Below are 21,131 nucleotides of genomic sequence, written 5' to 3'. Positions count from 1 at the left end.
GGGCCCGAGACACTCTTTGTTTGGGCCTGGAGTTTGCGACGTGCAGGCCCTGACTGCTTGGACCGCTTTTTTCTTAGACCAGTGTTTCTCAAACTATCAAATGTCAAGGTCTCCCTTTAAAGGACAACTCCGCCCTAAATCACTTCTAGGCTCATTTCCCTACTTCTATTGATCCAAAATGACTGTCCATGAGGTCTATAAGGCAGAAATGCCCCTGTTTTCCAGTTTCCCCAGCAGCCCTCATAGCTCAGAGTGGAGGCTATAAGCCTATCGCTTTTACACTATTTGTTGTGGTCAAAAGTGTTTACATTTTTCATGAATGTGTTACTAGTTGTCATTACAAACACATCCATGCCATCGTTGTCCCACACAAGCCACCACACTCTGCTGAACTGATGTTATGTGTTTTGCCAAGTCCTGGAAAAGATGCCCTGTGACTGGCCAGTACAGTCACTTTGATTGGCACTTGTGCCGAATGCTCACCCCGAAAAATTATTTATGAGATTGTGGTGGCTTGTGTGGGCCAACCAAGCCATGGATGTGTTTGTAATGACAACTAGTAACGCATACATGAAAAATAAAAACACTTATGACCACAACAAATAGTGTAAAAGCGATAGGCTTATAGGGTCCAATCTATGCTATGAGGGCTGCTGGGTGTAGGGCGGAGTTGTCCTTTAACTCTGACAGTGTACAAATGGAACCAAATGAACCCAGACGGGTTGATTTGGTCCCCCCCCCCCCAAGGAGTCCCTGGAATCCACTTTGAGAACCACTGTCTTGGACAAAAATAGCAGATCTACCACAAGCTCACAACGCATTGGAACAAGGCACGTTGTGATCTTGTAGATCTGCTATTCTTTTGGCTACTGTTCCCCCCAGAATATGGATGCAGGGGTTCAGTTATGGTTCCCAGGGGATCAGGACATGGACTAAGTATTTTGGTGAAATGATTTGGGAAACGAAAGCGAACAATTAACCCATGTTTAGCCTATGGTATTTGTTAAATTGATGTCCAGTGGTGGAAGAAGTATTTATTTTTTCTTTTTTTTTACAGCACAGTGAAGTGGAATACTGTTACAAGTAGGCTAGGCTAAATGTCATGTAGCTTATTCACATGTGTAGGCTACTTTGAATGAAATTCACAAAAGTATTACTTCAAAAATATAGGCCTTACAGTATATAGAGCATCGCTTGGTTTACCTGTGCCACTAAACAATCTCCCGTTCATTTCCTCATAGACTTTCACGAAAATATTTATTACAATTATGTTAAGCCTGGAACCAAGCCATCCAGGATGCCAGTGAATCATGACCATGACACCTTTGTTTCTGTGAAAAGAACATTTTGAAAATCGCTAAACAAAGGCTATTTATTAGATGTAGTATATCAAATAATTAAATGTTAAAACATCTTTTTATATAGGATCAAAGGTTTTATGGTCATTAATTCACTGAGATCCTGGATGGCTTGGTTCTAGGCTTTATATTTTTTGTAAAAGTCTATGGGGAAAATGAATGGGATATTTTGAGTGGCACCAGTAAACCACTTCCGCTGTGATGCTCTGTAGGCTACCAAACGTAAACATAGCCTACTCATTATGCAGAAATGTCCCATTTCTCAATCGGATTGCTGGATTGTAATTGGTAGGCTAATTAATAGCATGCATGCATTAATGTGTTTATCACTGGTTGTGGTGGGACTGATTTGAATTTGGCCTATACTTTGTTTTAACAATCTTAAATCTTAATCTGAGAAGTAACTAAAGTTGTAAACTAATTACACTGGAGGAAAGAATGCAATAGCCCTTTGCCTCTAGTCTAGCCTATAAAAAAATGGATATATTGAAGGTAAAATTACACTAGGTACAGTAGCTATGTCTAATGTGTGAGAAGTCATTTTGCTATGGCATTCTGCAATCTGCATAATGTATACTCTTATCATATATGACAACAAAATTTCAGATCTGCTATTTATTTGCGCAGAATCCTGCCATAGATAGAAGTTTTACTCTTGGAAACATATTTAGCCTACTGTAATTTTGGTAATTGCTCCCTCAAAGTACAATCTCCTGCCAATTGTACTGCTTATCCTGACAGATTAGCTGCTGCCTGCACCTTCTCCTCTTTGGGTTAATTTATTTTTTTAAGGCGTTTCGGTGGAATTTGACATTTAAATATGTTAAGTCGATCAGAAGTTGATCAAGTTGATCATGTTTTGCGGGAAACACCGAACGGTGATTTGAAGCAAATACGGTTGTACATACTTGTGGAGAATGTCGCGTTTGCATTTTTTAACCTTTTACTTAGATGAAATGGCCTGTTCAAACATGACATCTTTTGAGGGCTCCTGTGAGTGGCCTTAAATTCTGTAACCTTTTTGGCATTGCGCACTGGTTAACTGATAAATTGTCTTCGAGTTTGTTTATGATGTTACAATTTTTACCTTTTTTATTTGTATTTTTCTGGGGAAGCACTTTACACCTCCGGTGATCTTTTGAAGGTGGGAAGGCCAGCATATTGCTGTATGAAATGAAGTGCTGTTTAATAAATGTGAACTGTATTTATGAATTTACTGACTGAGTTAATGTCTTGCCATGTCCATTGTCCAATGTACGTCAAAGATAATGTATGTGCCATAGCCTATAATCACTGTTGGTTAAAATAATATTGAACCAATGGAAAGTAGTAAAAAGTGCTTGGGACAAAACCTAACTGCCAAACCAGCTAACTCCACCCTCTTTTCGCATAAATATGTGCTATTGAACACCCTTTACCCATTTTCCTGAAAATTTACATTTTGGAGTTAAGAGCTTTGCCAAAAATGACTGATCTACATAATATAATATACCGGTAAACACTTCCGCACCAACTATGAATTTTACAGTTGGGAGGCCATGATGAGATCATGAGAAACCGCGATACAAATCAGTTGGTAATGACAACATTCATGGACATGCAAGTTAGTTTGTATGTTGGTTTAATATTAAGGAATAAGAGATAACAGTATGGTTAATTTAATTTACTATGAATTGAATTAGAATTTTGACTGTGTACAGGTAATAATAGTCTGTATCAGGATATCAGCTTGTCAGTTGTGGAGATTGATGCATGGAGAATGGCACAAAGGACTGGCACTTTGTTGTGTGCTGGGAGTAGAGTTCTCAACGGGCTACTTGTTAGCATTCATTTTAGGCCCTACCCGGCCCGAAAACGTTGGGTCGGGTCAGGTATGGTCGGGTCTATCATATAGTAATAGTAATAAAATAATAAAAACAAATATTTTATTTTTTCATTGAGCCAGAGGCCCTACCCGGCCCGACTAATTAGCATACATTTTAGGCCCTACCCTACCCTAAATGTCGGTCGGGTTCGGGCCGAATTTGAGAATGAGTCTGTGGCTGAAGAAGTTAAACTCCAGTTTGTAGAGCTATGGCTTCCTCTCCACCTTGATCAGTTTGTTGACATCCTTATTGTGTTGACAACATCCTGTAAGATCCACTTTTACCCTCATGGTTTCATTGACAGAGATTAACATAGTGGTTAAATTCAAATTGTAATTTTTGAATATATTGACCCGATTCTATAAATGTCTTCTAAATCCTTCTTCTGAATCAGTGGTTCTCAAACCTGATCATGTCAAGGACCCCCAAAATTACCTATATTTGTCCGCGGACCCCCTTCTCAAAATATGTTGTTCCGGGGACCCCCCAGAAGCAGAGATTTGAGTTACAAAAGTTTGCTTTGAAAAATATACATTCAGAGATTAGCAAATATTTTTCAAGAAAATAGCTAAAGTATAAAATAATTCCATGTCTTAATGGTCTTAACATAAGGCCGTTCTGCTAGAGACAACGAGCCAGAGCAAATAGAGATGGTGAAATTGTTGAACAAGGCGGAGCGACACAGACCAACCTCTCCGACTGGTTGGACTGCATAGTGTGTATTCCTAAAAGGGCAGAAATATTCACACACAGTGTCACTGTCGGCCTGTGCTGTACTTCCTATTGTTGGAACTTGCAACACTGTCATACATTTGTTTTCCCCATAGACTTTTACAATTATTTTAAGCCATCCAGGATTCTGGTGAATCATGAGTCATGACCACCAGTAAGACTCTGTAGCAACTCATTATGAGCCCTTATTACATTATGAGCCGTTATTACATTATGAGTTGCTACAGACTCCCTTATCGGGAGATACACAAACCTTAGAAGGCAATGGTAGCCAATCGGGAGGGAATATGGGAAATAGGACAGATCCATGTTGATGACATGACTTTAGAGATACTGTGTACCGCTTTGCGCTAGAAGAGTGCCATGTGAGAAATGAGAAATGAATGTCGTTTGGTAGCCAAGGAGTGTGTGTGCAAAGTTTGACATGGATAGAGGCAACGGTGGCGGAGGTATGAGTAGGGCAAAAGTGTGACGTGTTAATTTAAATGTTGGCTATTCAAAAAATAGCAAATGTACATGTACAAGCTCACAGGGCTGCAAGCTTGAACATCTGCTTTTTTTGAACATTTAAAAAATATATATGTTTAAATAAATCTTCTCTTCTGGGGGTCTCTGGCACAAAAGATTTTCAGATGGGTGTGTTCGCACCCAAATACACATCAATTTGAGGCTCCTTGAGTTTGCTTGAAAAGTTAAAACCCTGGGGGCACATGGGGTTTAAGTGGTTACAATGATGTGTTGTTTTATGGTATGGTCATTGAGCGGGAGTTCACGCAGAGCAGAGAAGAGTCACAGGAACGGTGGAATGTAGGCAAACCAGACCGCAGAACACCTTAACACACCTTTACACTGTCAAATATAGTGTTAATTGCGACCGAAGGTCGCAGTATAGCATGAGAAATGTTGCAGCTTGTCTCCGTCTGTCTGTGTCAGTCAGTCATTCAGTCAGTCATTACACATTTTTACAGTCTATTCACTCTATTGGTTCCCTTGTCACTGTGACATCACTGTGACATCATGCTCTGATGTCACTGTTCAGGGGAACCACTCTGGGTTTGCTGCTGTGACAACACGCTCTGGCTTGATGTCCCTTTTATGCCCATATATTTTATGCCCATATATAGTCGACAATGCGATGTCAGAACATGCCCATATATTTTATGCCCATAGTCGACAATGCGATGTCAGAACATGTCCATATATGGGCATTCCCAGATCACACTTGCAAATTAATTACATCCTTGTCCGTTTTATGCCCATATATGGAGATCTCTGTCCCAGTGTCATCAATATTAAGGGCATATCTGGGAATGCCCATATATGGGCATGTTCTGACAATCTCAACAGGCCCTTTAGGGCGAGGTCGCATGTCGCCCTGAGGCGTCTTACTAGTATAGGCCTGAGATGGATTCATTCATTCTTAGGGTTATATTAACACTGAGCATTGCACTGTCTGAGCCAGATTAAAGTTATACCATGTAACTTTTTTTATAAAACAAATCTTAAAATTGTCCTAACTGTTAAATCGCTAAAGTTTTAGAACCCCCACTCTGTTATTTTCAGCTTCTGAAGCCTTCTCTTTATATGTTTTCTATGAGTTGTGAGGGGGGGAGAATTTCCCGGCAAAATGATGTCATCTCCCACATGATACACTACCGGCCAATCACAGCGCCGATCATACACCACCGGCCAATCACAGCGAGTCGTGCTGTCTCTAAAGGAAGTAGCTTCCCTCAGCAACTGTGTTTACATTGGTGAAGGAATCTTGCTTGCTACTCCCTCAATTCTGGTCTAAAAATGATGGGAGGACCGACGGTGGTCGACTCCGGCCGAAAAAAGCAATACCGCTACTGACCACTAGTTGAGCAGCTTCCACAGTACAGCTTTAAAGTAAATAAATAAACTAGTAAGACGCCTCTGGGCCACACAGTGATGTGGACATCAGGGATGTGGACATCAGGGGACTCCATATATGGGCATAAAAGGGATTTGTTCCCCTGGCATCACAGGGATCTCTCTAACAGGACATCATGGGGTTGACACTAAGGTCTCAGAGGCACTTGCCCATCGGGCAAGTACAGGTCATGTTCTACTTGCCCGAAGGTAATGCCCACTTGCCCAAAAAGTAAATCGTCCATTATAAAATGATACGATTACCGCTCAATTTAACACTTATTTCTTTACTTTCTGGGGCTGTGCGATAAAATGTCATACCTCAATACCTCCAAATCCAAATACCAAATACTTTAGCTATCATTGAATATGTCTATGGTTTTACACTTGTTATTTTATATTTTTAAATGTAGCAACAGTAAAAACAGCACATTATAGGTAAATAGTGCTCTTATTTTACATTCCACAGACCAGAAGACACAGCGCACTGGCCACGTTCAGGTGTTTAGACAGATATCTCGTGTTGTGTTTATAGACATTTGTGTCCACTCTCAAATGAGCACTTGCCCTGTCGGGCAGCCTGAAAGCCAACTTCACCTGCCCTGACATTTTATTTACCTGCCAGGAGCAGGTGGCCGTGGGCAAGCCTTAGTGTCAATGCCTGCATCAGGGAACTCCATATACTGTATGGGCATAAAAGGGATTTGTTCCCCTGGCATCACAGGGATCTCTCTAAACAGGGCATCATTAATATTAATGACATCAGGGAACTCCATATATGGGCATAAAAGGGATTATGTTAGTGTGACATCACAGTGAAGCCAGAGCGTGATGTCAGAGCGGCAAACCCATTCTGGTAGAGTGGTTCCCCTGACATCACAGTGACATCAGAGCATGATGACATCATGTTGACGCATTTTTACGGTCTATGGGTTTTCCCATATAGAACGTATACACGTCTACACAGAGACTCATGGTAAACTGTGACCTTCGGTCGCAATAAATGTAATAATCAGATGTTAGGTAACCGTCTTACTATAATGACCCCCATTATATCTTAGTCATTTATCATCCCACCTTCTTTTTTGTTCTATTTTTTTCTGTTTTGTTTTCCCTTTTGGAAATATTGTTCCTGTTGTTGTTTTGCTTTTGTTTCTTTTTTGGTCACGTCCAGTCCTTTCTGTGTCTTGTCCTGCATGTCCGATAAAGTGAAAAAAAGTTTCATTGTGATATGTCAACTACTGTAACACAATAAACCTCTCACTGTACCACCTGTACATGTCTAATAAAAAAGTAAAAAATAAATAAAATAAAATAAAAAGGTCATACTCATAATCACAATGTATCACGTCAGCCTTGATTGTAATGAGAAATCACCCCATATGTACATTTAGAAATGTTTGATGTTTTCCTTCACTGTCATTTTTTTCATGTTTTGGTTAGTGGTGGTGGTGTGTGTGTGTGTGTGTGTGTGTGTGTGTGTGTGTGTGTGTGTGTGTGTGTGTGTGTGTGTGTGTGTGTGTGTGTACAGTTTGGAACAATGTGTCGCAACACATTGTGAGCTTGTAGATCGGCTATCTCCAAATGGCTGAAATGTATAAGAAAAGAAACTAGAAACTAAAGTTTTCATTTAATTGTAATGGAGTAAAAGTACAATTCCGAAATGTAGTGGAGTAGATGTAAAGGTATTGGAAATGCAAATACCTCACAATTAAGTACAGTACTTAACTAAATGTACTTAATTACTTTACACCACTTTATTGAAATCAACAAGAATTTAGTTTGCTGTTTTTCATTCAGTCTACCTCATCACTGTTGGTTGATATATGCTTCCCCCTAGTGGCTCAATAGCGTTACTGTTATATTGATTGATTGAAGACTTTATTAGAAGTTTGCATAGGAAAAGGTACAGTTTCATGACGGTACAGTTCACTGGTACAAGGTCTACTAAAAGGAGATCCATGAAAAGACTTATTTCCACTGGAAACCATTGAAGTATCTCATATAACATTGAATGACAGACAAATAGAACACAGTACTATGCAGTAGATATGTAAAGAAAAAGAAAAAAGAAAACAGTAAGTCTAAACAAACAGTATATACAAAGAAGGGGCAGGGGAGGGTAGGGTTGGGCTAGGTTCATTTTTTTACCAGTTGCGAACGGCTGCTGCCTGTAAGTGGTTTTTCAGGGCAATTTTAAAGGATGCTAGTGATCCACACTCCTTTATGGCCTTCGGTAAGGCTTTCCACATTTTGGTGGTATAGCAGAAAAACGAGTTTGACCCTTTGTTGGTTTTGACTCTGGGTTGGAAGTGATCTGTGGCGCTGCCTCTGGTGTTTATGGACATCCTTAATGTTTATAAAGTATTTTGACAGGTACTTGGGTATCATAGTGGTGTAGTGTATCTTGTACACCAGGCCCATTGCAAGTTGCTGTACTCTGTCATCTACTCTGAGCCACCCCACTCTTAACTGGTGAGTAGTGGTGAGGTGAGTCTGATAGGGAAGGTTAAGCAGGACCCTAATTAGTTTATTTTGGGCTGTTTGGAGTTTAGTTTTAAGGGCTTGTGGGGCGTCACGATACCATACGTGAACTCCGTAGTCAAATAGGGGCTGGATTATTGCACCAGCTATGGTCTTCAGTGTGTTGAAATTGACCATTGGGGCGATCCTCTGTAGGAAACGAGTTCGTTGGTTGATTTTATTTATTACTTTAGAAGTCATCTTTTCGCTGGAAAGATTAGCTTCAAGGATACATCCTAAGCAAGAGATTTCGTTTTTTCGTGTTATGACCTTGTCACCCACTTTGATTGTGAAGTTATCGACTTTTTTGAGGTTATGATTTGATCCAAAGAGGATGGACTCAGTTTTTCCCAAGTGAATAATATTATGACAGACTATATTGTGTAGACCAGGGGTCTTCAACGTTTTTCAGACAGCCCAAGGACCCTCTAGCTGAGAGAGACATGAAGCAGGGACCCCCATATTGTATCAAATTGTGTTGCATGATTAAAACATTTCCACTCCGTACCTAGTCTGCTCTTTCTTCCCTCTTTTTGCTGAAAATAGACAATCTACAAGCTAGCAAGTCACCTCGCGCTGCTTACTGATGATGATTTGTGTAGGGCCAGGGTGGGCGACCTTTTTGGGCATATGATCATTTCATATGATGAAATGCTTTGTGAGCTTGTAGATCTGCTATTTCTGTCACACACACGGCAAAATCAGTACAGAGAGCATGACTGGAAACAAAAATCTACCTGGGAATTAAAATCACAGTGCTCCTCATATTTGTTACAATAAGTAGTGAAAGCACATAATTGACATCAATCATCTGATGAATTAGTGTGTATCCAATGGATACAATTTGAAGGGCCTCAGCATGACAGTCTATGGGACAGACCCCTTGATTGAGTGATGTTTATATCGTCGTTGTCGGGTGGAAACCTTGTATCTCCAAGTTTCAATTTGTATGTTCTTTCGCAAAGTAAAGCCCTGCTTCATCATACAAGGCTGTCACACAAAAGTAGTGAAAACAGCAGATCTACAAGCACACAACGCGCGTTCGGCTGTTTTCACTAGTTTAAATCATTTTTTAAATGAAAAATGCGACATACAAGATTTTCACCCGACAACGACGATATATTGACAAAAATGCAGTTCAGTGATATAGGCCTATACTGTATGTGTACATATCCGTCAACGGGATAAAACACAAAAAAGCTTGAGAACTTATTTCCATCGTGGTCCTTCGAGAAGACCAGACCCTACCGTGTGTTTCTCAGACCACAACATGAGATCAAGTCCACTGTGAAGGTTTCCGCAGTCAGTGATGATTTGGGGTGCTATGGCATCTGCTGCTTTTAGTCCTCTGTGTTTTATCAAGTCAGTCCAGAGTCAAGAGCCATGCATCTACCAGGAGATTTTACAACACTTTTTGCTTCTGTATGTCAACAAGCTTTATGGAGATGCAGATTTTCCAGGGGGAAATCTTGCTCGTTCGAACGACCATCATTCCGACAACGGAGCGTCGGGGAGGGTTAGCGACTCATCCCACAGAGGTTAGGGTTAGGGTAAGGGTTAGGTTTGAGTGTCGAAAAGATGACACGTAGAAACAGCGGAATGCTCCCTTTTCCAGAAGCTCTTGGCATCTGCTCACAGAGCCAAAACAACTAGCAAACCTGGGCTTCCATAACATCTCAGCAGTATGGCTGAATTTGATCAAAAGCATTCCAGACCAAGTATTGAGTGCATAAATTGACATACTTTTCAAAGGGTTGACATTTCGATATTATACATGCTCCTTTTGAGTGGTCTCGTGCATGTAATATTCTCATATTTTGAGATATGGATTTTATTGATTTTCATGAGGTGTTTGCCATAAAAATCCAAATAAAAAAAGAAATAAAAAGGCTTTTGGATATGTCACCCCATGCGCAATACATGTAAAAACTAAGAAAGCTTCATTTTTTGAATTATATTACAGAACTTTTACACAATATTCAGTTTCTTTTAGATGGCTCTGTATGAAAGAGAGAGCAAAGTATGACTAATTACAGAAGCTGTTAATTTTATCATCAACTTCAAGTAAAAATTTGTTGTCCAGAAGATATCACATGGTCCAAAAAGTCACGCCACACATTGCATGAGTCTGTACACGCTTCGGCGTTTACCACTCAGGATTCTACAGTGTCACAGGCTGCCTGGTCTCTACATTGGCAGTAGTCCGTGGGACAAACCTCCTATTTGACTTCCAAATAAAAACCTCAACAGGGAAATGCAGAGAATGTTAGAGAGGCAGGGGCTGAAATTTCTAAAAGGGCCTTTGGTGCAGATATAAAAAATAGCAGAACACGTCACGCTGTGAACTTGGAGGTCTACTATTTTCGGTGCGTTATACCACACTGAACTAAGCATAATCTCTACACACAAAGGGCAATTCTTTCAACATAAGATGCTGCATTCAAGTTCAAGACAGTTTGCATTTCTTCGACAACAGTAAAAAACAGCATTCATGGTCCGGAGAGGGCACTTTTGCACGGGCGGATAAAAGGGCAGGGGGCTCGAGCCCCCCTTTGACGTCTACGCGCGCACCTGCCTGAACCTCAGCACGCCGGAGGCGGCGTCCGCAGCTGCTCCCACAAGGTCAGCATCTCCTTGGGAGTGCGCTTGTGGACCAGCAGCACGGACCTGTACGCGCACGCCTTGTCCCGCTCCGCCTCCGGGAGGTCGAACGTCAGGAACCCCTGGTGGTGGGCCGGGGACAGGCCCAGCCGGTGGAGGCACATGCCCAGGTAGACGTCGTCAATGGGGAAGAGCTGCACCCGCTCCGAGACCTCGCGGAGGCGCGGGACGAGCGCGCCCGAGTACACCACGCCTCCCCCGCCGGCGTAGGGCGGGTAGAGCCCCTGGTAGAAGCTCTCCGGGACGTAGTACTTGGCGGCGGGCTCGCGGTTGGGCCTGGCGTTGCTGATGACGTCGCCGACGATCAGCTCCATGGGCGGCGCGTCGGAGGAGCGGTTCCGCGCGGCCCGCCACGCGTCGTGCTCCTCCCACCGCCGGTGCAGGTAGTCCAGGAGGGCGCCCGTCCGCACGAAGACGTCGTCGTCGCCCTTGAAGAAGAACAGGCTTATAAGCAGGCACGTTCCCACATAGACAACAAAGGGGGCTTGAGCCCCTGCCCTTTTACCTGTCTGTAAAAAGTGCCCTCTCCGGTCCAGACCTAGCTCTGGTCCATCGCGTCACCTCCAGTGACGCTCTGACAGACCCGTCGGCAAATGAATAGACCGCGATTTCTCAGCCCCTAAGAGCGCTCAACTTCAGTCAAAGTAAATAAAACTACCGTACTTCACTACTCACCAAACCAAAGTTAGTTTTTTGTTGTTGAAAGTCTATTCTCCACGGTGGTGACCCCACCAATCTGCAAAATACACAATTTTTGGCATGAAATAAAGTGCATCCAACCGCTTATTTCCGGGTTGTGAACCATTGTATCTGCGGTGGCCGCTGGGTGGCTCGAGGTGGGTGCGTTTTATTTCATGACAAAAATAATGTATTTTACAGAGTAGGTGCGGTGCTGAGGGGCTCACCACCGCGGAGAATAGACTTTCAACGAAAAAACTACCTTTGGTTTGGTGAGTAGTGAAGTCGTTTTGTTTATTTTGACTCAAGTTGAGCGCTCGTAGGGGATGAGAAAACGCGGTCCATTCATTTGCCGACGGGTCTGTCAGAGCGTCACTGGAGGTGACACGATGGACCAGAGCTAGTCCAGACCATGCAAGTACCAAAAATAGCCGACTTCCAAGCTCACAACAGGTCGCAGTGCAACACGTTGTGAGTTTGGAGGTCTGTTATTTTCACCAAAAGGCCCTTTTAGAAATGTCGGACCCTGCAAGATCTCTGCAAGTCCCTGGTTATAAGATTTGTTTTGGGGCGTTTTTCATGCCTTTATAACTGACAGTATAACTGACAGGAAATGGGGAGCGAGAGATGGGGAGTGACACGCTGCAAAGTTCGTCGGGAATGGGACTCGAACCCGCAACACGCTGTCAGGCAATCGAGACTGTACGTGGTATGTGCCTGGACCGCTAGTTTGCTTTTTTTGTTTCTTCAATCTCGTTAGTTTTTTCGTTGTGTCGTCAGTTCAGCAAAGGCATCAGGCATGATGAACTTATTTTAAGAAGTACATTTTATTTTCTTCCCCTGTAGCCAAGGTATGGCAGCTGCCATACCTAACCTTGCCACACCCAATTGACGCCTCTGGCTGGACTATAACCACCTTACCTTGAAGACGAAGAGGACCCCGGGGCAGTGCGCCTGCAGCCAGCGCCAGACCAGCAGGTCCTTGAGCGTCAGGTTGAAGAAGGTGTCGGTGAAGTCCCACTGGAGGATGTCCTGGTGCTGTTGGCTCTCCACGTCCAGCAGCGTCCCCAGGTCGGGGTGGGGCCCCGCCGCCGCGTCCTGCCTCCCCAGCAGGAAGACGGTGCGCACCAGCCCGCCCTTCCCGCCCGCCGCCTCGCCGCGGACCAGCCCGCTGCGCCCCCACGTCTCGCGGATGGCCTGCCGGTTCTCGAAGTTCCCCACCTGCAGTGTGTGTGTGGAAAAGGCACTCTTTTGTTTAAAGGAGTAGTTCACCCCCAAAATGACTTTTTTTCTATTGATTAGTCACGCCATGGAGACTAGAGTTCAATAATATTTTTGGGTTTTTGTCGCATTCCTAAGACAAAAATGTGATAACAATAAATTTACCCCCATTCATTCCGGATGGTGACCCGTTTCGAAACGGGTCACCATCCGGAATCAATGGGGGTAAATTTACTCAAATCAAATTTTTGTCTTAGGAATGCGACTAAAACCAAAAAATATTATTGAACTCTACTCTCCATGGCATGAGTAATCAATAGGAAAAAAGTCATTTTGGGGGTGAACTACTCCTTTAAGTAAAAGTATCAATAGAGGGTATGCGCGTGACATCATCATCATACCCGGAAGTTATGCGGGAACGCCTACTGAGTGGCTAAAAACTACTTTCTGGCCTTGACAGCCCATACATCCAAACAGAAAAGTCCTATCTGATTGCATTAAACAGCGTTAAAAGACGTTAAACTCACTTTGCCACTCACTTTGCCACTCACTTTACCGGTATGCATGCGCATACCCTCTATACTGCGGTAGGGATACGGGATGATAATCTGTATTATAGTTTATCATGATAAAAAACACTTACAATAATTTTATCGTGGAGATTTAAACTTATCATGAAATTATCCTTGTGAGCATGTAGATCTGCTATTTTCACAATAGAATCGTGCTATACAAAATGTAATGCCTCAACACTTTGTGCTCGTCAAGGTGGGGGTGGGGGGTCCCCAGTTAAAATATGATTAGTTTGGGGGCCGCGGCTTGAAAACGTTGAGAACCACTGCTTTACACCACTGCCCACCTGGGACTTGATGGCCATCAGGAGCATGGGGGTGTCCAGGCCGAGGCTGGCGTTCGCGCCGCACGTCCCGGGGCGGTCGATCAGCAGCGGGTACTCGCGGCGGTGCATCGACCGGATGAACGCCCTCATCTGCTCGGGCAAATCGCGTAGAAAGTCGTCTGGGGCGTTGACGAGGCACGTGAACGAGGTGCAGTTCTTCCCTGCCGGTGTCGCCTCCGATCCGCTCGTCGCAGCCGCTCCGCGCAGGATGGGGTTGTTCTGCCGGTCCCAGGCGTGCTGCAGGTGGTTCCACAGCGCCCCCTGTTGGAACAAATTGGGTTTGAATGTTTTATTTCGAACATGAAAAAATTTAAATAAAATACCAAAAGAGTTAAGATGTGTCTATGGAGTTAAAGGAGTAGTTCACCCCCAAAATGACTTTTTTTCTGTTGATTACTCATGCCAAGGAGAGTAGAGTTCAATAATATTTTTTGGTTTTTGTCACATTCCTAAGACAAAAAATTGATTCGAGTAAATTTACCCCCATTGATTCTGGATGGGGACCCGTTTCTAAACGGGTCCCCATCCGGAACGAATGGGGGTAAATTTATTGTTATCACATTTTTGTCTTAGGAATGCGACAAAAAACTAAAAATATTATTGAACTCAAGTCTCCATGGCGTAGAAAAAAAGTCATTTTGGGGGTGAACTACTCCTTTAACGTTACTCTTATAGACCCCCTGGTGAGGTTATAATAGGGTATACAAATGTGACTTCCCTGTGTATTTTTGGTTTCCACCTGAAAGCTGAAAATTATGCATCATCACCAGGGGAGGATGTTGTTGTAGCAGAGGGTGTATCACCTTTTTTTTTTAAGACTTGTTTTTGGGCTTTTTATGCCTTTATTTGATAGGTCAGTAGGCTGACAGGAAATGGGGAGAGAGATGGGGAATGACATGTGGCAAAGGTCGTCCGGATCGGGAATCGAACCGGCGACGCCAGCAGGCATCATAGCCTAGTATGTGGTATGCGCCTTGACCACCAGGCCAGCGGGCGCCCCAGGGTGTATCACCTTTGATGTTACTTTCCACTGTGTTTGTATCGTTTCAATGCACCATTTACCATTTACCAATCCATTTACCAGTTCATTTGTTGCGTTCACCCTCCCCTATACAACCACATCCTCCCCTGGTGATGATGTCACGTCCACCCCACCTTTCTGAGCCTAATTATTCCAAAAACTACAGATTACAGAAAAAAACCACTGAATGTTGAATGTTCATTTTTTTGGGTGTAATTGAGGTCAGGAAACATGAAAAAAAGCCACACACAAAAAAAAAAAAGTTCTCACCTGTTCGAGGCGCAGGTTCCAGAAGGGGCCGAGGGGGTGCGAGGCCAGGGCGCTGGTGTTGGCGGACGCCCCCGGGGCGACGTAGTGGACCGCGATGGGCGGCGGCGTGTAGGTGACGGTGACAAACACGGACACCATGATGTACACGAACAGGTGGAAGGTCATCATGCACGGCAGGAGGCACATGCACAGCAGCCTGCCGTTGCATCTGCAGCGCGGCATCGTGTCGTCTGTGGCTGTGTGCAGATCACAAGCACATGTCAGGTGTAATCACATACTAGTAAGACGCCTCAGGGCGACACGCGACCTCACCCTAACGGGCGAGGTCGCGCCAATTCTTGGCCATCTGGCCAGTGATGTACTGTATATCGGACCAGTTACCCATATATGGAGACCCCTGCATGATAGTCAACAATGTTATGTCAAAACATGCCCATATATGGGCATTACTGTCCCAGATATGTCCTTAATATTGATGACATTGGGACAGGGAGCCCCATATATGGGTCATAAAATGTATTGGAACAAAACACACGCACGATGCTGTGTGTCCCCCTCAGGGGGAGGCCGCGCCAATTCTTGGCCATCAGTGATGGTATATTGGACCAGTTCCCCATATATGGAGATCCATGTACTGTATAGTACATCCCTTTTATGCCCATACATGGAGATCCCTGTCTGAACCAGCCGCACAGATATGGGCTGTCTTCCTCCATATACAGTATGGGCATTCCCATATGAAGTCCTTTTTGAAGGCTTTTTGACACATTTTCCAGACTATGTAGTCAGGTTCACTATGTTAATAAAGGTTTATTCGTTGGATTTTTTTGGAGATTTGTAAAACTATACATTTTTGGAATCTTCAGAGCATGGGGAATCCAAAAATCTTTGTTGGCATTTGCACGGACATGTGCAAAGCCGCCAATGTGGACGTTTAAAATGGCCGACAATAAAATACATAATTTGTGCTATCTTGGCTTCTAGACAACCTAGACACGTAATTAAACATGCCAATCCTATGTTTTCTGGGTCAAGGAATCGAATGAGTGAATGGTGGATGTAAAATGTTCTGGACCCCCACCCCCTTTCTGGGGGTTATCTATTTTGGGACCTCCCAGAACCGTACGCCAGTTAATGTCCGATTTTCATAATATTAGAGTTGTTTTGTAGGTTTTAAAACATCCTGAGTTCATTTATTAGACTTTTAAAGCAGCCAGAATAACCTTTCTGACTTTTGGTTGGGGTCTTTCCTCACCTGGGACCCCCGAGACAGACCCCTGAGCCTATCTCAGTAATCACTCTGCTCCTGCTCCAGAACAATGTTAAATTAGATAATAATTTAAGCATAAAAGTTGTTGTAGCTGGGCTCTGAAAACAAAAATGAGTAGTAGCAAATACCTCGGGGGGTCCGGGGCCCCGGGGGGTCCTCAGAGTTACTACAGGGGGCCCGCCAAATATTGATGGGATCTTTTTTTCTTTATTTTTTTTTTACATTTGAAACTGAAACTTTGAATGTTCTTATGTGTCCTGGGTTTATTGCGACCATAGGTCGCAGTTTGCGACCATAGGTCGCAGTTTACTATCAGAACCGTCACATCTTGACCGTCTGTCTGTCTGGACGGGTAACACTTGTCTTTTTTGCTGATTGACTCTCACACTCTGACATCCCACTCTGACAACACTGTGATGTCAGGGGAACCAAATTCCCTTTATGCCCATATATGGAGATCCCGGCCTGTGATGCCAGGGGAACCAAATCCCTTTTATGGACAACTAGGTAGTCATCCGGCAACAGCTCACAGCTGTGAAGCCGGGAGGAGTTCAGATTGACAATCAGGTTCACAGGAGGGGAGGTTGGTGAGCAAAGTCAAGTGGGGTAGAACAGGGGAAGGGCAAGGGCCAGACCCAGAATGCTTGAAGAGCCCATGGTCAAGTATGCCCAAAAAGATTCACTACAATGGAGTCATTTCAGACATGCAGGATCTATTTGTCTTCATCATTGTCATCTTCAATGTCCAACCTAATAGTGTTGACAGTGTCTCCACCATAGCATAGAGTGAAAGGCAGGTTATTTGAGCAGCTGCACCGTCCCTTGCAAACTGCTTTGCAGCCATATTTGATGAACTCAAATACTGCGTTTGGATCAGGGAGGGCAAGACACCTGACTGGAACATACCCTCCACTCTCTGAATTCCATCTATTTTCTTTGATTGGTGGAAGCTCAGAGCAATTTATCAGGTATGATTTATCCCACATTGTGACATAGTTGGCACAGAGGATTCTGTGGTAGCAGTGCAGCACAAGTTGGAGGTAGCCTCTCACCCTCCAAGTTCTTTGACAGAAATAGTTCCCATCTGAGTAATCACAGGGTTGTTATATATTTTGAACCGTAAACATGGCATGCAAAATGCTCCAAAGACTGCAATGTTGAATAAGCTTGGGAGGAATGGAAACCTTGCCAAGGTCCTTGAAGTGGATAATGGCTTGGTCAACATCATCAGGCTTCAAGTAGGCATTGACCCATGTCTTTTTGGAGATTCCAACACATGCTCTTCCCCAGCCAGCACCAGAAAAATTGTGTAGGCCAAGGAACCCTTGACATTTGTGACACTTGAAATCGCTCGAATATATCTATTTCCTTTTTTTTTCAGTAACAGCAGGAGGACATCGGTGTTGGGTGACCAAACACATATGTCTTGCAAAGCACCATAAGCCGCAGAGGCAAGGACTTGATGAGGAATCAGGGCCTCTTCATGTGTGTGCACTTCCACAAAATCATGTCCCTTGATGAAGGTATCGTATTTATGATGACTACTTTGTCATACTTGACAAATTGCCACAAGCTTCGATCAATCGAAGAAAATAGATGGCATTTAGAGAGTGGAGGGTATGTTCCAGTCAGGTGTCTTGCCCTTCCTGCTCCAAAGTCAGTACTTGAGCTCATCAAATGTGGCTGCAAAGCAGGCTGCACTCCTCCCTGCAAATGCTATGGTGGAGACTGTCAACACAATTAGGGAGGACATGTAGTGAATCTCTTTGGGCATAATTTACCATGAGCCTTTAAGAGGATAGGGTGCGGGTTTTGGGGTGACGATTAACAAAGAGAGTGTGTGTGTGTGTGTGTGTGTGTGTGTGTGTGTGTGTGTGTGTGTGTGTGTGTTTTTGTGTGTGTGTGTGTGTGTGTGTGTGTGTGTGTTTTGTGTGTGTGTGTGTGTGTGTGTGTGTGTGTGTGTGTGTGCGCGCGCGTGTGTTGTGCTGTCAGTGTGTTTGCAGTGCAATAAATGCACACGTTAGTCTGCACGCCCAAAGTGAGAAGTTGCAATACGTAAATTCTTGCAATCCCTGCAGTAACACCTGTCAACCATAACTGTCTAACACATAGGCCTGGGGCGGTATCAACATTTTGTTACCGCGATTACCGTCTTCCCATTTACCGCCGGTACTGCGGTAATTACCGCACCCCCGTATCTATTAATTAAGGTTCGGCGATAAGCCAAAATATTGCAATCATCTTCCCTAAAGTCGCCTCACAGCCTGACTGCCCGAGTTATACTTCTCCGTACAGCACAGCGGGTATGGCTTTGAAAGGAGCAGATCTACAAGCTCACAACACATCGCATCCGGGACGCATTCTGAGCTTTAAGTCGGGTTACCCATAGTAACGTAGGCTAGCTACTTAGCTTTTCAGACACAAACAGCTGTGTGTGAACAAACCAGAAGAGGACGGGTAGTCAGATCGTGTACAGTGATTCTGTAAACTCACTTCACGTCTCAACTCTCAAATCGCAGTGATTGAGTGCTGCTATATACAGGTTTTAGTTACAAGAAAAGATTTCAAAGTTCCAACTAAAGTTCCCACCTCAGTTGGAAAAAAATCCTTTAGTTTTAAAGCTCCTTCGGACTGGAACAATCTGCCTGCTTATATCCGGTCAATATCATCCTTTCATTTATTCAAAACATCGCTGTCCTCTCATTTTGAGACTACCGGTACTTGCTCATGTTTTCGTTAACAGTATAATAGATCTCTGAGACAATGATTCATATACATGCTCTGTGTTTTTTGTTCGTCCTATGTTTGTTGTTTTTTTTTATTTTTATTTTTATTTTGTTGCTTATTTTCTCCTATGTGTTGTTGTAATGTTATGTTCTGTGTGTTATGTATGTACCTATACAGTATGTACTCTGTAAGCATTCTGTAAAGTGCGGAGCTCCTCTAAAACGAGATGGTTCATCTCAAGGGGTAATTCCTAATAAAGAATTTCAATATATAAAAAGGTTATAAAATCGCCGACGTGCCGCCGGACGGGGCAAAACGTGCGACGCGGTGGAAAAAGTAAAATAGTTTCATTTTCGGTTTTAGTCCACACGTCCCGCGCTCCGCCAGTAATCCGTATGAATAAAAAAAAGATATGCCACAACACAAGGTATGTATTAACATCCTTGTGTCGTGTGGATTACAGAGAAAGTTTACGCTGCTCTGTACTCCTCTCGCGGCTGCTGTGGTGCCCTGGCCTGACTCTGTGTCTCTGAGAGTGAGAGTGACGTATGTGGCTTCCAACATGTGGTACACGGCCCAGAGCAGAGCGGCATGGAGCGCATGCGGTCCTCGCTTCTCCCCTGTTTTAAAACTCGCTTGTTTTCCAATAAAAAATAGACTTTTTTTTTGTCTTTTTTACCGCGGTAAGCACACTGACACCGCGGTAGACCTCGGTTTACCGCGGTACGGCGGTACGGCGGTTACCGTGTCCAACCCTACTAACACAAAAACTTTATAATACTGAGAATACTAATAAATCATCAAAGTACAATACATAAACCCAGGATACATAAAAACAAAGTTTCAAATGTAAAAAAGAAAAAAAGAAAATCCTTTCCCATCAAGATTTGGCGGCCCCCTGTAGTAACTCTGAGGACCCCCCAGGGGTCCCGGACCCTCTAAGGAAGACCCCTGGTATTTTGCTAACCCATTTTTATTTTCAGAGCCCAGCTACAACAACTTTTATGCTTAAATTATTATCTAATTTAACATTGTTCTGGAGCAGGAGCAGAGTGATTACTGAGATACTGTAGGCTCGGGGGTCTGTCTGTGGGGTCCCGGGTGAGGAAAGACCCCAAACAAAAGTCAGAAAGGTTATTCTGGCTGCTTTAAAAGTCTACTGAATGAACTCAGGATGTTTTAAAACCTACAAAACAACTCCAATATTATGAAAATCAGACATTAATTGACTGGTAGTGTTTTGGGAGGTCCCAAACTAGATAACCCACAGAAAGGGGGTGGGGGTCTGAAATATTTTACACCCATCATTTACTCAGTCAATTCCTTGACCCAGAAAACATAGGATTGGCATGTTTAATTAGGTTTTTAGGTTGTCTAGAAGCCAAGATAGCACAAATTATGTATTTTATGTCGGCCATTTTGAACGTCCAAAATGGCGGCTTTGCACATGTCCGTGCAAATGCCAACAAAGATTTTTGGATTCCCCATGCTCTGAAGATTCCAGAAATGTATAGTTTTACTAATCTCCACAAAAATCCAACAACAATACATAGTAGACCTGACTAATGGGTTTACTTACTAATTACTAATAAGGTCAAGTGAAAATTTGGACTCGAGACCCTACTCGAGATGAGGCATTGACTCAAGTACAGCAACATTAACAGATAGTCAGCCGATGACGTCAGAATCTCCTGTCAAAATATCCTGCTTTTTACCATATATGGCTAAAACGCAGGAGAACAAGTGTGAATGTATATGTTATCAGATATTATTTTCATTTTACCTCTGGATTTCACAAGGCCACTAAGCTGCTCCACAAAGCCAGTCCACAAGGCACAAGCTGGTATAAAAGGACTGTGTTGTTTCTTGTTTTTTCTTTTACGAGTTTTGAGTAGCCAATCATTAATCACCCATTCTTTCTCACAATTTAGTCGTTAGGGCAGTTAAAACTCTGTGATGCCACTGCTGTCTTAGGCTGGCTCGCCTGCCAAGCAGGAGCCCCCACCGGGAGGAC

At 43.5% G+C, this 21,131-nt stretch overlaps 1 protein-coding gene across 1 annotated transcript; it reads right to left on the bottom strand.

The window, feature by feature from the left end:
- Positions 1 to 10,953: 10,953 nt before the first annotated feature.
- LOC308299365 (N-acetyllactosaminide beta-1,3-N-acetylglucosaminyltransferase 2) lies at positions 10,954 to 15,342 on the bottom strand (the record flags this gene model as incomplete). Its single annotated transcript, XM_080743141.1, has 4 exons — positions 10,954 to 11,460; positions 12,632 to 12,931; positions 13,791 to 14,090; positions 15,121 to 15,342. 4 exons carry the CDS (start codon positions 15,340 to 15,342, stop codon positions 10,954 to 10,956), a joined length of 1,329 nt encoding a protein of 442 aa, XP_080599267.1.
- Positions 15,343 to 21,131: the final 5,789 nt, after the last annotated feature.

The sequence above is a fragment of the Nannobrachium achirus genome, assembly GCF_963921795.1.
Source record: "Nannobrachium achirus genome assembly, chromosome: 15".
Lineage (NCBI taxonomy): Eukaryota > Metazoa > Chordata > Actinopteri > Myctophiformes > Myctophidae > Nannobrachium > Nannobrachium achirus.
This window is presented reverse-complemented; position numbering and strand designations above follow the sequence as displayed.